We start from the raw sequence: 16,792 nt of genomic DNA, 5'->3' as shown, positions 1-16,792 counted from the left end.
TGTGTGTGTGTGTGTGTGTGTGTGTATATATATATATATATATATATATATATATATATATATATATATATATATATATATACTTATTTTGTAATGTAATGCAATATTAAAATTACAATTATATTCATATTTAAATATTTTTATACACACACACACACACACACACACACACACACACACACACACATATATATATAAAAGGTAAAAATATAAATTATACTATTATACACACACACAAACACACAGACATATAAGTACTATATATGTATTTTGTATATTATTTCTTAAACATCACATAATAATTAAAACTTAGTTTCATTTACAACATATCCTTTATATCATTTATTTTTAGGAAATATAAGTGTATTTAATATTTATTTTGTAGAGTTGTAACACATTTAAAAAAAAAAATTAAATATGTAAATAAACAATAAAATGATACTCTTGCATGGAAGTCTCTACATTGCTTCTGTTTCTCCATGGAATGCTCGTGAATTCAGCAGGAAACCAAACTGACATTTCAATGAAACACGCAATAAGCTCCTGAGCCATGAAAGTGCAACCTCTGACCTCAGATTTTCCATTCACATATCCTTTCATGCATTACAAATGTCTTAAATAAACTTCACAGTGCATATATTTGATAATGTCCTCACTTAGAAAGAATGGCAAAGACTTCAAGCCTTGACATACAAATGTTTTTTATTATTAAGTAGATGCAAAGTTCTTGCAGTATATGCATTAAAATGGCAAATGTTTCAATGTTCGAAGTTCCACAATAGAAGATTCACAGCAGAACAGCTTCTTTTAGCAGCAGCAAAGAACAAACACAAATAGAGAAAAAAAAAACCTTAAAACCTCTTCTCCGTCCAGTCACAGAGGAAGGACGCGATCACAACAGTTAAACAGAAACAGGTTAAGAGAAAACAGGACGCTAACATCATGCATTCAGAATAATGCTTCAGATTCCCCCAAACTAATTATCGTCATATTCACGTAAGAGATTACAAGCAACTCAGAAGGACAAAACCAAATCAACACCCATAATCAAAATACATTCTTAAAAAATTCTCCTACATATTATATATTTAACATATGCATGTATGTGACTCTTTTTTGCCCAAATTCTTTCATCACGGAGTTTAAACGGTGCAAAACCCAAATGTGGGGAGGGAAACATTCAGTGTTAACAGCTTACATACAACAAGAATATTCTCCTACAGAAAGACAACAGAAAGCAAAGTCCCTCAAAATCAAATTACCTCATGTAATATTTTTCATGCCGGAGGCCACTCATAACTCAAAAAAGTTTTCAAAGCAAATCTGAAGCGAGCTAGGACCTAACTGAACGTACATTTCAGAAAGCAAAGCAGTGACTTCTCTTAAAAGATTCATTGCCAGAAAACTGTCTTTTCAAAGCCATCAAAAAGGCATTGCATGCAAAAAAATAAACTATGCGCCGCATTGATGTTTTCTTACTTTTTTTTTTACCGTTAGCTTGAGATAAATGTGGTTTCATCTTAGTTTGATCCATATCAAAGCCACTGTAGGTAGTATTTTTACTTTAACTGTGACTATCTCAGTTCAGAGTTTATATCTCACAAGTTTATAATCTGCAGGTGTGAGGTATAAACTCGCAACACTGAGGAAAAAGCATGTGAAATAATTATGAAATGAAAAGTCGCAAATTACGTTTTTCTTTTTTTTTTCTCCATGGTGGAAAACAAAACAAAACAGAATTGCACAATGCAAACTCAGAATTCGGAGAAAAAAATGGCAGAATTATGAATTATACACTCATGTAAACTCAGAATTCTGAGATAAAATGTATAATTGCGATATGTGATTTCAGAATTACCGTATTGTGAGATGTAAACGCAGAGTTCTGAGACACAAGAATTGCCAGATATAAACTAAGAATTGTGATGTAAACCTGGAATTGCGAGAAAAAACGGAATTATCTTTTATTATTATTATATTGAATATTAAATAATATACTATGGGAAGAGGACAAATGAATAATATAATTAATAAAATGGTTGTTTGTGACTCTTACAAAACCAAAATTAATCCAAACGGACCAAAATGAGATCTGAACCCACTTTTAAGGCCAAGGACAGTATGAATGGGTCCGTTTAAAGAGATCTATGTTAGGTTCTTTTAAACAGATTCACCTTCTATAGATATAAGCATGTCCTCTTTTTTTAGCATGCATAGAGACTTCCCAAAAACTTCCCATCTCTTAATAGTAAAGTCAATATTTATGCCTGTTGCACATGAGGAAAGCCACTGATGTTGCTAACACTTAAAAAAAGGCTGGCCATGTCTAAGTGCACGCAGCCCATTAGTCAGGACAAAGCATAAAGACACATAAAAAAGTGCATTCAGAAATTCAAGTGAATGGGACTTGTATTAAGAGATGCACATCAAACAAGACCTAGCAAAGAAAATGAAATATTCCATAAAATACAAGAAAAGAAGAATTTTTTTACAGACAAACTTGGCACAGTTTTTGTGAATCATGGTTGGTGTCCCATCATGCTTCTGGCTGGCTGATAAGAGCTTGAGCAAAAACCAGCAATATATGGACGGAAAATGTGACTATGAGCAAAACACCCTGTAAAAGGAAGAAAATAAAGATTAAAAGAGACACAAAGAGAGAAAGGGGGTAGAAAGAGTATACATACTGATATATATATATATATATATATATATATATATATATATATATATATATATATATTAATTGCAATAAGAATAATACAATTACATAAAATTACAATTATGCAATTAATTAAATATTTGCATAAACATCTATTCCACAATTTATATATGCTCATAATTCATTATATTTATTTATTAAGTTGGTGCACTTAATTTTTTTCAAGATTTAGAATACTGTTCAAAAGTTTGGGTTCAGAAATACTGTTATTAAAGAAAGAAATACATGCTGTTATTCAGCTAGGATGCACTTAAATGATCAAAGTTACAAACTTTTGTTTTATAATTGCTGAGCTGCCAATCAGAATATTAGAATAATTTCTGAAGGATCATGTGACACGGAAGACTGGAGTTATGATGTTGAAAAATTCAGCTTTACATCACAGAAATATTTAAATATTTAATAATACATTTTAAGATATTTCTGAAATGGAAAGCGGTTATTTTAAATCATTCAAATATTTTTTTTTTTTTGTACTATATTTTTTATCAAATAAATGCAGCCTCGCTGTGCATAAGAGACTTCAAAAACACTTTTTAAAAATATTACCAACCCCAAACTTCAGAACAGTAGTGCATTTTTCCTATTTCATGAATTTTACATAAGTAAACGTGGGCTGTAATTATGATAATACATCACATAACTAATTCCATTAAAAACAGTAAGTGATTGACAGTTCAAAAAGAAACACATTTCATGCTTAATGTACACAATTAAGTTCACATTTCTTCGTAAAGTTATGCATTAATTGCAACATTTCATTCCGATGTTCAATTATTTCATGATATATATAATGTTGCCCACTATCCAACAGAGTACCAGCTGACAAATGGCTAGGGACCGTGAGGTAGCTCTCGTCCTCCAACACAAGGACTTTCACCATAAAACATCAAAATATGTGACACCTCTCAGAAACTCCGGTGGCCATCCGGCAAAAGGGCCAGTTAAGTGTGCACTACTGTTAAAGCACGTCTGTCCCTCCCTCCGCTCTCACAGCGAGTGTGCGATGAACAAGCTCTTATCTGTGAAAGCACAAACAGAGAATAGCACAGCCACTCTCTTCTCACTAATCCTGTTACGCTGCAGCCTCTTCTCAGCCTCCGTCTCTATGGTTACGGCTGGCATTCAGTGATGCTGGTCCAGAGGCTGTATCTACAGTAATCTACTGGCACAAGGTCCTCCTACAAGCCCAGATAACCCAAGGCGACTCAAGGAGAGAGGAGGAGGGATGAAGAATAAGCAAACAGGACTTACTCATCCGTGTCTTTCTTGCTCTCTTCGATGAATGCAATAGACTCCGACCTTAGACGGTTGGTGACCTCGTAAGTGCGCAGGGTTACACCGAAGATGTCCTCGTGGTATCGATTCTCATCCTTCAACGAGAAAGAGGAGAAAACAGTTTGAAAAAGTAACTGGAACTTCTCAGGTGACCTTGTATTTGATTTTGTTAGGCAAGCAAAAGATCAGTTTTAAATAAATGACCTAATGGAGTCAGTGAGTACAGTATAAAGTTTGGGGAAAAAAAGATGGAACCCTTAGTTCTTAGATGACATTGGACTTGATTTACCTGTGCACATAAAAGGTCTCGTTTTAAATAAATAACTGAAAAGCACCACTAACTACAGTTTATGTAGTGCATATAGGGGGAAAGTGGGATCCAACTCTTCGTTTTGCTAATAAATGATCAATTAATCATTACATTATAGATATAAATGCAAAAATAAAATTGAATTAATTAAACAATATATATGGGGAAAAAATACATACTAAAAAAATTCAACAAATGGTCAGTTTTTTTTTTATAGTGTATAGCACCACTAACTGCAGTATAAAGTAAAAAAAAAAAGAATATCAAGATCAAGAATCAAGATCAAAACAAGTGATCAAGCAAGGGTTTAAATAGTTTTGCTGATAAATTGTTAATTAATTATAAAATTATAATTGTAATGTATTGTAAAATGCCATTTCATTATTATCATATATATATATATATATATATATATATATATATATATATATATATATATATATATATATATATATATATATATATATATATATATATATATATATATATATATAATAAGGAATATTAATATAAAATAAATCAATGAGTAAATAAAAAAAAGAGTAAGTGGAACCTGGAACTTCTCATTTGGCCTTGTACTTGATTCACTTTTGCATACGAAGAGTCAAAATGGCCAAAAAAGCCAAAGAGCATTAACTACAGTATGAAGTTTGGAAAACAGTGGGTTCTAACCCTCAGTTTGCTGATATAGAAGCCAGCATCTTCCAGAGACATGTTTCCATGCAGTTTAAAGATCTGTTGGACTGTTTTCAGTACATCTCCGGCCATGGTGACGTCTCCACAGACGTAGATATGTCCACCTTCTTCTCGCAGATATTTGTACACGGTTTCAGACAGCTGCTCGCGAAGCACATCTTGGACGTATTTCTGAGAGGACGAGTAGAAAAAGAGAAAAAAATTTGTGAGTAAAAGATTAAATAGATGTCTGAGAGCCACATGGCATGGTTCCACTCTTATTTGATCATGCTCTGCCTTGCTATTTAAGAAATCAAAATAAATAAATAAAGTGAAAAATCAAAGACTTTCTTCACAAAGGTCCATTTTTCATTTTTCCATTAATCTCTATGATTCACTTGAGCAGCTAGCTAAACCCTCACTAATGCTGGATTATAAATGGATTTGAAATATCCTCACGAATATTTGCCAAGGCATCAAGTTCTAACCTTTGGTCTCCCAGGCTCTCTGGAGTATGCGGTGTAAAGCTCTTTAAACACTTCCTTGTTCTTGGCCTGGATGGTCTCCTCCTTGTAAATGTGGTCAATCTGTGACTGCCGACAACCGAAAACCAAGATCATGGGGCATGCCTTGATTCCTGATTAAATAAAACATGCCAAAATTCTGATTCAACTCAATGACAAATGCCAAAATATATATTAGTTATAGTGTAAGTACATGCAATTTTGTTAATCATGTACAAATAGGGTTTTAAATAGTATTTTTGATAAATAAACTGTACTTTATAATTTTTGTAATTTTTTTTTCTAGCAAACATTCCTGTAATGTTACTGGATTAGATAAATGAATCAAACAATTATAAACCTTTCTCAGACCATTTAAATATGAATTTCTAAATTCAAGCAATTACAAGAATAAACAAAACACAAGCTTAAACGGATATCTTAAAAATGGATGAATGTCACTGAATTTGAAAAATCTAATCAATGAATTCTATCAATCAATCAATAAATCAAATAAACAATGCTAGCCCTTTCTCAGAACTGGAAATGTACATTAATCATTGAAATATGAGTTTTTCAAGTAAGTTTCAAGCAAGTAATATACATAAAATAAAAACGAGATGGATGGGTGGATAAATTTTTTATTACCCTACAAAAACGCTTATAAATGCATTCGATAAATTAGTAAATTGTTTAAACAAATGACACTTTCCTTTCTCAGAACTGTAAGTTTAACTAAAACTAAAGAAGTAAGTAAAAGCCTACCCTTGTTTTGAATATCATACAGTCTCTGTTGCCAGAAGCTTCTGAATGGAGCGATTCCAGTTCCTGGACCAATCAGAATACACGGAACCTGGCTGTCTTTTGGCATATGGAACGTCGGAGCCCTGAAACAGATAATACATCCTTTGATTTCATCAAATCCACAAGAAAACTACCATCGTATTTCAAAAGTATATAAATGTTTTACCCTCTGACAAAGCATGGCACCGTATCGCCTTCTTCCAAGCTATTGAGCCAGGAGGAACACACTCCGTGGTGCACAGGACCTTCTCCATCTAGCCAGAAAAAACACACAATCCTTTACCCTGACACTGATCTAACGCCTAGCAATTTAAGACTGCGCAGTGCTGACATCACTTGCTTCAAATGGAATGAAATTGGTATATTTCAGCCGCCAATTACGCCATTATGCACGTAATTACATGTTTACAATGCATTGAAAACATGTAAGAGAGATTAGATCAGTTTCTCTTTCGTGCAGAAAGGCTTAACAGCAACTGAGCAGATCTAGAATTAATTTGATCGTTTAATTTTCATGTAGTCCCTATCTTTAAAATAAATGAGCTGCTATTAGATGAACAGTCAGAATCAGACTAATACCACAGACAACCAGCCCAGTTTCTCTTCCGACAACACAGATTATTCACAATTCATTAGGCACTTCAGTCAAATTGCTAATTAAGTTCATAGTCTCTTATTAAGCACGCAATTAATCACACCATACCACTGATGGGGAAATTGAGTTTTTAGGCCAAATGTCATTGTCATGTAACTGTTGAAAGTGAGAGGTTGTTTAAGTGTGCCTCTCACGGTTTGAGACGAGCGATAGAGAACGCTTTAAACACTTTGAAGTGGATTAGATTTGTTAAACATAGCATCAGGTCGTGTTTACACCTGCTTTGAACATCTGGTGTTGAAGTGATAGTCAGATACACATTACCGTTTACACCTTGTACAAACAGCATCTCAAACATGTCTCTGGTGACCATTACCAGTCACTAGATGTGGTCAAAGAGAAGGTTTCTGAATTAAAGACTTCTTACATCACTTACTACATCAGTCAATATCTGCATATTGATCAAGGAAAATGAAGCAGAAATACTATTGTTCAAAAATCTCCTAAGCCCAAAACACACTGCATGATTTTGGCAATCCTATAAGATCACTGGATGTCACACTGTGTGACTTGGATCTGATAAACTTGGCTACGAGATGTGTGTACTCTGTACGATGATGACATCTATTGACTCGTACACTACGACGCACGTTACTATAGAAGAATAAACGTCATCAGCATGCGTTAGTGGTAAACAAAAAGAGCACAAATCACACTTTAGCAGTTGTATTTTTTTATGGCAGTTGCAAAGGGGAAGGGATAAGCAGTTTTATGTTTTAGCACGATGTCGTGTTGATGTGCATTTTATTGGTTGGTCTGTGAGCGTGGAATGTACCAGCAAAGACACTGTGAGATGATCATGCTGTATCCCTGAAAGACCGTCACAACGATGTTACTCTCTCACTGTACACACAGGAGCATCAATTAGATCCACAATCTCAGAAAGCACCACGATTGTTTCTCGATATATATATTTTTATTATTTGCTGAAAGCAGTTGTGCTGATTAATTAGTCTGTGAAAACGCAATGCATTTGATGCATAGACAGTTCAAAATGACAGAATTTATTTTTGAAAGAACATCTGAAGTCTTGTAATAAATGTCATTGTCACTTTTGTTGTGTAAATTCAATCTGTCTTTGCTGAAAAAAAAAGTATGAATAAAAAAAAAATCACCCCAAACATTTGAATGGCAGTGTATATCATTCATTTTAATATCTTTTTTTTTTTTTAAGTATGAGACTGTATATATATTTTTAGATTCCATAGAGTTTATTAATATCAATTCTGTTAGAAGTTATATGATGTTTATTTTTTTAAATAAATAAATAAATCTAAATTACCCTAATGTACATTACTGATGACAAAAATTAGAAGAAAAAAATCATATGCAAAATATAATCATATGATGTGTCATGCAGAGGCTTATGGGAATGTCCTTTAGCTGTATATGTTTATACGTATACCGTTTTTCACCATATATGGTGTAAGGTAACTTAAGAATGAGGGGTTAAGGGGTTAAGAATACAGTCTTTCTGTAAAAATTCTACGAATTATAGTTCAATGTCATTTTTATTTAAACAACATTAATGCTAACCAAGGTGCTTCACAGTAACACAATACAATGATTAAAAATAACACAAAGTTTAAAAATTTAACCCATAAAACCAAATAAAAATCATGAATAAGAATTTAACTCACTAAAACCAACATATCCAACAATAATGAATAGGCCTGAGAAATAGATGCAATGATGCAGATAATAAGATGATAACCTAACCATATAAAGCTTGTGTGTAGTTTATAATATAAAGCTCATATCTAAATGAAACATAACTAAGAGTTCATTTAAGAGCTAAGCAATGAAAATGATGAAAGAGCAATGTGCTTTCTTTACCTCTGGGCCGATAGGACACCACTGCCACACTGAGGTGAATCTCTCCTGGATGGAGGTCTGGAGAGGAGCTGATGGAGTAGTATCGTGGCTGTAGCAGGGGCAGCTGGGTCAAGAGAAGGGTGGAGGGGATCTGGAGGGATGGGAACTCCTCTAACACCTCCACTACAGAAGGGTTATTGTACCACTTCCACTCCTCATACTCCTGTAAACCCTGAGGAGACACAGAATGAAGCATATAACATCATCATGACGTTCATAGTAGCTCTAGTTTGGCACATGAGCTCTGGATGAATGGCAATTGCTCAAAACATTCTGCAAGCACCTTGTGCCGTGAACTGACAGTAAGAAGCGAATAAAAAAAACCTGTCAACACTATAATTTGCTTAAATGGCTTAGTCATGTGAACATAAAAAGGAGCCATAAAGGTCTATTCAGCTCTCTCCTTAAAGAGAAAATTCTGTCACTCACCATTATGCACCTCCATTTTTCGAACAAAAGATTACTTTATGTCCAGGCTGTTCTCTCTTATACAACAAAGCAGAGCTTTACTAGAGCTGAACAGCTACAAAACAGCTACTTTTTTAACCATATCAGACTATTTGCTCTGTTTTCTGACTTTAAAGAAAAAGAAAACATTACCGTTACTACCTTATTGTTTTTGACAATGTATCTTTGAATTAATTAATTTTAGTTTCCTGAAAAACCTGAACATTGTAAATGGTACACAGAAAACTCAATGGCAAGGACCTTTATGGTTGTTAATCTGAAAAGCTGATGAAAATGAATTTTAGAAATTAGTAGTTTTATTCAGCGAGGACACTAATTGATCAGAATCAATTAGAATCGATCAGATCGTTCTCTTAAACTTTCCATTGAAAACAAAGAATCTTGAAATAAAAAATGTATCACAGTCTCCATAAAAAGTGCTTTCAATGATTATCATAATAACAAAAGCAATCAGTCTAGAACAAATCAGCATAACAGAACAGTTTTGGAGAAACTGGAGCAATGACTGCTGAAAATTCACCTTGGTCATCACAGAAATAAATTTACATTTAAAATATATTCAAATAGAAATTTTTTCCTTTAAATCGTAATAATATTCTACTGTTTTTAATGATAAATAAACACATCCTTGGTGAGCATAAGAGACTTCTTAAAAAAAAAAAAATCTTTTTTTTTTACTTACCATACCTAAACTTTTAAATGTTAATCTAAACAAGTGCTTAAAATATAGAAATTATAATTTTAAACAAGCGGAGAGAAACTGTGGGAAGCTGCCATCCTCACCGATGTGAACTCAGCTGAAAGAAAGTCTGCAAAAAAAAAGTGTCAATGTCCCTCTGTCTTTCTCCTCTAGTTCATCAGAATCATTTGAACCAGAAAGGATGACTCACTAACTAAGCAGCCAATTTTAGCAACATTACAAAAAATTGCAAGTGTTTCAGTGGGAGGCAATGAAAGAGAAATATTTCCGTGTCTCGGTGTTGACACTGAGAAGATCGTGTGAGAGCGCAAAATAGGCATGGGAAGGGGGAAAAAGGAAGTAGGGAGGAGGGGGTTGATTTTCAGAGCTAATAAGTTATCAAACTGAGAAAATTACTGCCGATTTGAGGCGGAAAAGCCAGGGACGCATGTGGTGATGTGACGCCTTTTGTCTTATATAGAAGAAGTGGGTGAAAATGGGTCTTAGATCATTACTGAGCTTTAACACTGCTTGTATTGATGCAAATAAATGTCTCACATGATAATTAGGGAAATGCATGAGTGTGTGCAGTTGTTCAGCATTTCTTACCTTGCTGAGCACCTCTAGTCTCTTTCTCTGTTTCTCGTTAGTCGCTAGAGGAGCAAACTGTTGCAGTAGTAGGGGACTTGTAGGGGTGGTTATGTCCAGGAAGTATTTGAAAGCCTGATAGATGGTACAGGGCGGAATACGAGTCTCGTCCGTCCAGTTACTTATCACACCTGCAGAAGATAAACAGATTCTGATCTGTTAATGCAGATATGAACTAGATTTTTTGGTTTAATCCTGACTGAACCAGTGATTTATGATGTTTTGACTAGCAGCATACTAGCAGATACAACTGGGGTCAGAAGTTTACATCCCCCGTTCAGAATCTGCAAAATGTTTATTTTACAAGGGGTATCCTACAAAATGCATGTTATTGTTGAATTACTGACCTAAATAAGATATTTCACATAAAAGATGTTTACATATAGTTGTGTTTTGGGTTTTGGTATTTTTTTATTTTTTATTTTTTTGCTTAGTGATAGTTGTTCACGAGTCCCTTGTTTGTCCTGAATAGTTAACCTTCTGGAGTCTAGAGGTATTTTTGGGGCCTGAAGAAGTTTTGTCATGCCCTGTCTTTTTTTTCAGTTTCTTATAAATATCTACTGCAGGTTTGGGGTTGGGGGGGTGAAAACTTTTTGAATTTGAAGATCTGGGAAACATGTAACTATCTTCTTTAGCCTTCTATAATATTTAAGCAAAATATAGCAAAAAATGAAAAATGTATCCATATTCTGTTTAAAAGAGCCCCTCGGCTCTTAATGCATCGTTTTATAGCTAACAACACAGTATTAAGAATCAAGGGGATGCAAACTTTTGAATGAGGCAATTTTTATAACTTCAACTGTTATTTTCTCTTGTGAAATATCTTATTCAGGTCAGTACTAAACAATAAAATGCATTTCGTATCATCCCTCTTATTTTGATAAAATAATTAACATTTTACAGATTCATGTCAACTTTTGACCTTTTTTTTTTAGTGATTCCTTGAACCATCATTTTATATTTCCCACGGAAGCTTTTAATGAAAGGTTCTTTAAAAAGCTTTTTGTTTTTTTAGTGTGAAGAATATTTTATAATCTAAAGAACGGTATACAGAACCTTTTGTGCTTCTGTCGAAGGTTCTTCATGGAACATTAAATGGAAATAAAGACCCATTATTTTTATAGTGTACTGCAAAACTTTAAATTGCTTAATGAATAGAAAATACATTTTCTGTCATCATTTACTCACTCTCATTTCAAACATGTCTTTCTTCAGTGGAAGTCCTTTTTCCCATACAAAAAAAAATGAAGGCGACATGCTTTGATATCAAGCTCCAAAGATGACAAAAGTTTAGTTAATTTAGTTCATATGATAGGTTTGTCCAAAAATCTGGCTTTTTTTCTCTCAAATCTCACTCGTACTTTTGCATATTCATACTTTAAGAACGAATGAGGTTTGCCATGATTGCCGTATAACTTGATGTGGCATTCAGACATTCACGAATACATATATGATTTTAGAGTTATGGTGGAGGGGAAGATTTAAGAAAACAATGAACAATCGTTTTTTACCTATTCCTCTACTATTAAACTAATATATGCCTTCTGAGGACCTGAAATATAAAATAAAAGTCATTCGGACTGCTTTTATTGTGGAGTTTTTTTTTTTTTTTTTGTTTGTTTTTTTTTTCATGTGCTAACGCACATTTGTATCCCATGGAAGAAAGTCAGTCACATGGGTTTGGAATGACATGTGGAAGAGTTTTGATTTTTGGGTGGACTGTACACTGATAATGTACCCAAGGCATCTACTTTTTCTCAAATACCTCCCTCTTTTGTCCACAATAATGCAGGATTCATCTGTAAAGATTGTCAGATGAAGGGGAAAGAGTTGCAGCAACCTCATTTTCCCTCTCTAAAGGTCACTGAACAGTTTTCAGTCATCCTGACATATTTCTCAACAAGGTAAGGTGAGAAATCTCACTTGAGCTAACCTTTTTAAAAGACAAGTAGGTCCTATCATTAAAATGGTTCCTGTTTGTAACTGTAAAAATATAACTGCTTTAATATATTATCAAAGTGTAAACTATGGATGCCATTGTCATGTTATGGTAAGTGTTATGAGTGAAAGCTAGCTCACTTTCCAGTAAATGTGACATGAGCAGCACTATGAAGCAGGTTACCCTGATCCTTGGCTCATCATGAACAGCAGAATACCTGATGAACACACTGTGTTCACGAAATCATGCTGGCAGACTTGTATGGATGAAATACTAAAGGTATCACGTCTCTCTTCTGACTCTTCTCCTCTGCATGACAGTTTCAGATTATTTTTATTCAGATGCTGTCACTTTCCATAAAATAGCTAATCAGATGCTTGATAGAAAACATTTTTTGGAAGTTGGTTTTCATTTGAGGATATTGTCATTTAAGCCTCTAAGAAGGTTGAAGCTAGAATGTTATTTTGTAATAGTACTCTTTTTTTTTTTTGCATATTATATTATTTTTTAATATTCTGGATTAGTTCCAGATATTTGCATATTATTATGCAGACAAAAATAAAACTCATAGTTACCCAACGCTGTGTTTCTTTCTTCCAAGAACTCCACTTTCACAATTTGATTGACCGGCGGTGCGTCCTCCAGTTTCTCAATAAGAGTCATAACTAGAACTTCGTTGTTGCCAGGGAAAACGCCTAAATGGTCGCCAGGGAAGTATTTCAGGCTCTCGTGGTTGTTGGCATCAAGACGCACAAATATAGTCGATCGGCTAGTAGACAGGAAGTAAGGAAACATGTTAATATGAAACAGTTGCAGTCATTCTTAAAGAGATTATAAAAGATATATTCCTACACAAGAGAAATTGGCCCTTTGCTAAGCTTTGCCCACATTGGCTATTTTTGTTAGAATAGGCTGGAATGAAGTGTGCCATTGCAAAGCAATTTATCTGCCATTTTTATATGTTAACTTTAAAAGTAACTATAAAAACTCAAGACACAAATTAGACAAAAATACAAAAAATGGACCACAAAACCAGTCTTAAATCATAAAACAATGGGACATGGGTCAAAATTATCGATTTTAATTTCATGCCAAAAATAATTAGGATATTAAGTAAAGATCATGTTCCAAAATATATTTTGTACATTTCCTACCATGAATATATCAAAACTTATTTTTTGATAAGTAATATGCATTGCTAAGAACTTCATTAACTTCATCAACTTTAAAGGCAATATTCTCAGTATTAAGAATTTTTTTTTTTTTTTTTTTTTTTTGCACCCTCGCAGATTCCAGATTCTCAGATTTCTCAGATTTTCAAATAGTTGTATCTTGGCCAAATATTGTCCAATCCTAACAAATTATACATCAACGGAAAGCTTATTTATTCAGATGTTCAGATGATGTATAATTCTCAATTTTGAAAAATTTACATTTAAGACTGGTTTTGTGGTCCAGACACACACACACACACACACACACATACACTTTTATGTAAAATTCCGTTTAGAGCCATCCAAACACACCAATCTTCCATACACAAACATTAGAAAATGATGGCAGATTGCTAAGATGAACTGGTCACAAATGTTTTTAAGGCAGAACTTAATGTCAATGACTTTAATAAGAATGCAAATCGGAGAAAGTTAGAAATTTGACTGTTAGTAAAAACATACTTCGATCTGGCACTTTGTAGGTTCTGTCTCATCAGAAATTTGGCCCCGTAAACTTTCTTCTTATGAATGCTGTAAAGTGCTGAGAGTGGACACAGAAACCAATCAACAGTTAAAAATGCTGTGTGAAATTAGACCATATAAAACATCAAACTGCAATCAAGCGGCCCTACAACTTGATTTGCTATAAAACTCACGATGGAGCTGAGCCACCCATTTCCAGATCATTTTGAGGACTTTAGATGCAATGGTTAAAAAGTCTGTGACATAGGAAATCAGGCTTGAAAGCCTAAATGCATTGTTTACAGTTGCATAGATTGAATAAGGAAGTGTTTACAATCCTCTGGGTAATGCTAACACGGTGCTGAGAAAATCTGTGTCAAGCTAATGAGCCACTAAAATGGCAGTCCCTTAAAGAGTCAATTGGCATGCATCATAGATTTTGAGGCGATAAAAAAAACTTGGCCATTCACATAATTTAATTTGATAAAAGCTTATTGGCTTTCTGAAATGATGAGTCATTCCTTGATGAATGGAAGGTACTTGAGCAGCATTGTACCTTGGGTTAGTGTCGGTGCCTCCGCCGTGTATGTCATCCGGAACTTGCTTTTCTTCCAGCTACGATCGTTGCTAATCAAGGAATCATTAGCCTTCTCAATATTAACATCGTCGCCGACACAGAAAACGTCACATGCAGCCTGGGATAAATAGGATAAAAACTCATTATTGACAACATTTTATGATGCTATATCATAAGTATAAGAAATATTAAGTGTAAATATTTTTTAGGTTATTAATTATGAATGCAAAGTATAAGTATAAATGCAGCAGAATAAATATACACTTAATTTTTTTTATAGAAAATGAAAGCATTTAAAAAATAAACATATGAAATGTATATGCACAGTAATTAAAAACAACAAAGAAATCATTAAATAGTATACATGCAGTATATACAATGTAAATGACTTTTAGCCTTAAAAATAAATAAATAAGAAATAAGAAAATTGTAAGTACAGTACAAGAAATATACACTAAATATATACATTTATGTATAATAAAAAATTAAATCCAACTAATCCAACCAAATTATACAACTGAGTCCCTGACCCCAGAATAAAAATTTAGCAATTATTTATTTTTGCATTTTGTTACAAAAACACATGCTGATTTTTTATTTCAAATATAGAATCAGAGATTACAAAGCCCCAAAAAGGCCAAAATATGTATAATTATAATAGTCTATTACTATTTACGAGGTATGTTCTTGTACTCTGCAGTGAAAAAAAAGATTGTATAATTGAATTTACTAAAAAAGATTTAGGAAAGTGGTTGCAGTAAATTTATTTTGACAAAAAATATTTTCAACAGTTTACCTCATATTAAAAACAATACTTGCAATGTAGTGACTTTATCCCACTGCTTGCTTATTGCAGTACCTTGAAAACCTTCTTGGCCCACGTTCTGAAGGATTCCTCTTGGCCGCAGAGTTCATCTCCCTCTCCCATGCGCAGGATTCGTTCTCCACCGAGCTCTTCGAACAGCGTGTCCACTGCGTGGGCAAACGCACAGAAGTGTGGGTATGCCCGAGAGCCAAGGCCAAACACAGAGAACCTGCATGGAGGAAACAGAGTGTTGAAAACACTTTAAGCACATGAACACAAACAAAACCAAGTGTATTATAAGAGTGGGACGGTTGTGGACATCAGGCCTGGGGCTCTGAGCTTTGATCCTGAAACTATGAAAACTAAACAAGGATGAAATTCAAGGCCAGAGAGGATGTTACGCAAGCATGCGCACATGCAGACGTACAAAGCTCACAAGTCAGAGCTGATTTGCAAAGAGTGTGAAATTTATTTTGATTGCTTTAGGATGGAATTTCTTTTCAAGCTAAACTTCTTTTAGATGCTTGTTCTCTGTTCTTTTGCTTTTTTGTATTTTTAGTTTTTTGAAGTTGATGAACTTCAATTTAAGCCGGAGGGACCACCAAGGACACTGGAAGAAACCAAATACACGCACATATAGGAGAATATCAAATCACAGTCACCACAAAATCAAAAGAAAAATAAATTACAAGAGAAAATGAGAATACAATTAAATATATTTTGCAGAAATAAATTAATTTAAGACCATTGCCACCATTAACACTTATTTTCACTCTCTGTAAAAATGTTATATGATCAGTAAAGCATGTCAACTTATGTTCTTACATTACTATAACTCATCAAAATTACATTTAAAAAAACTTTTTACATTTCAAATTCAACTTCAACAAATTTTGCCTGAATTACTGTAATGTAATTTTATTTATTTATTGTTCATCTTTAATTGAAATCAGTTATCAATTAAAGCCAAATTCAAAAATTCTTATATATTTTTATTTATTTATAATATTTTATGCAATATAATTTATTTTAATAAATTAAATGTTATATATAATTTCATATATGAAAATGAAGGAGAAAAATATGCTTATTTGTTCTTTTTTTTATGCAAAAACATTTTGAATTGTTGCATAATTAATCAAACATCTAAAAAAAAAAAAAAAAAGTAAAATAAAAAG

At 33.4% G+C, this 16,792-nt stretch overlaps 1 protein-coding gene across 1 annotated transcript in view; it reads right to left on the bottom strand.

The window, feature by feature from the left end:
- Positions 1-684: 684 nt before the first annotated feature.
- Positions 685-16,792, bottom strand: part of LOC113068104 (nitric oxide synthase, brain-like) — a 56,219-nt gene continuing 40,111 nt past the window's right edge. Inside the window, exons 18-29 of the mRNA XM_026240701.1 lie at positions 15,669-15,843; positions 14,789-14,927; positions 14,233-14,311; positions 13,132-13,325; positions 10,579-10,748; positions 8,784-8,994; positions 6,459-6,546; positions 6,254-6,375; positions 5,474-5,622; positions 4,983-5,177; positions 3,977-4,095; positions 685-2,617 (exon numbers count right to left, since the gene is read on the bottom strand). Of these exons, the coding sequence (XP_026096486.1) occupies positions 2,602-2,617; positions 3,977-4,095; positions 4,983-5,177; positions 5,474-5,622; positions 6,254-6,375; positions 6,459-6,546; positions 8,784-8,994; positions 10,579-10,748; positions 13,132-13,325; positions 14,233-14,311; positions 14,789-14,927; positions 15,669-15,843 (1,657 nt within the window). The 3' untranslated portion in view covers positions 685-2,601. The remainder of the gene's footprint in view (positions 2,618-3,976; positions 4,096-4,982; positions 5,178-5,473; positions 5,623-6,253; positions 6,376-6,458; positions 6,547-8,783; positions 8,995-10,578; positions 10,749-13,131; positions 13,326-14,232; positions 14,312-14,788; positions 14,928-15,668; positions 15,844-16,792) is intronic.

Source organism: Carassius auratus, linkage group LG30F (genome assembly GCF_003368295.1).
Source record: "Carassius auratus strain Wakin linkage group LG30F, ASM336829v1, whole genome shotgun sequence".
NCBI classification, from domain to species: Eukaryota; Metazoa; Chordata; class Actinopteri; order Cypriniformes; family Cyprinidae; genus Carassius; species Carassius auratus.
The sequence above is the reverse complement of the archived record's forward strand: the minus strand, read 5'-3'. Positions and strand labels throughout refer to the sequence as shown.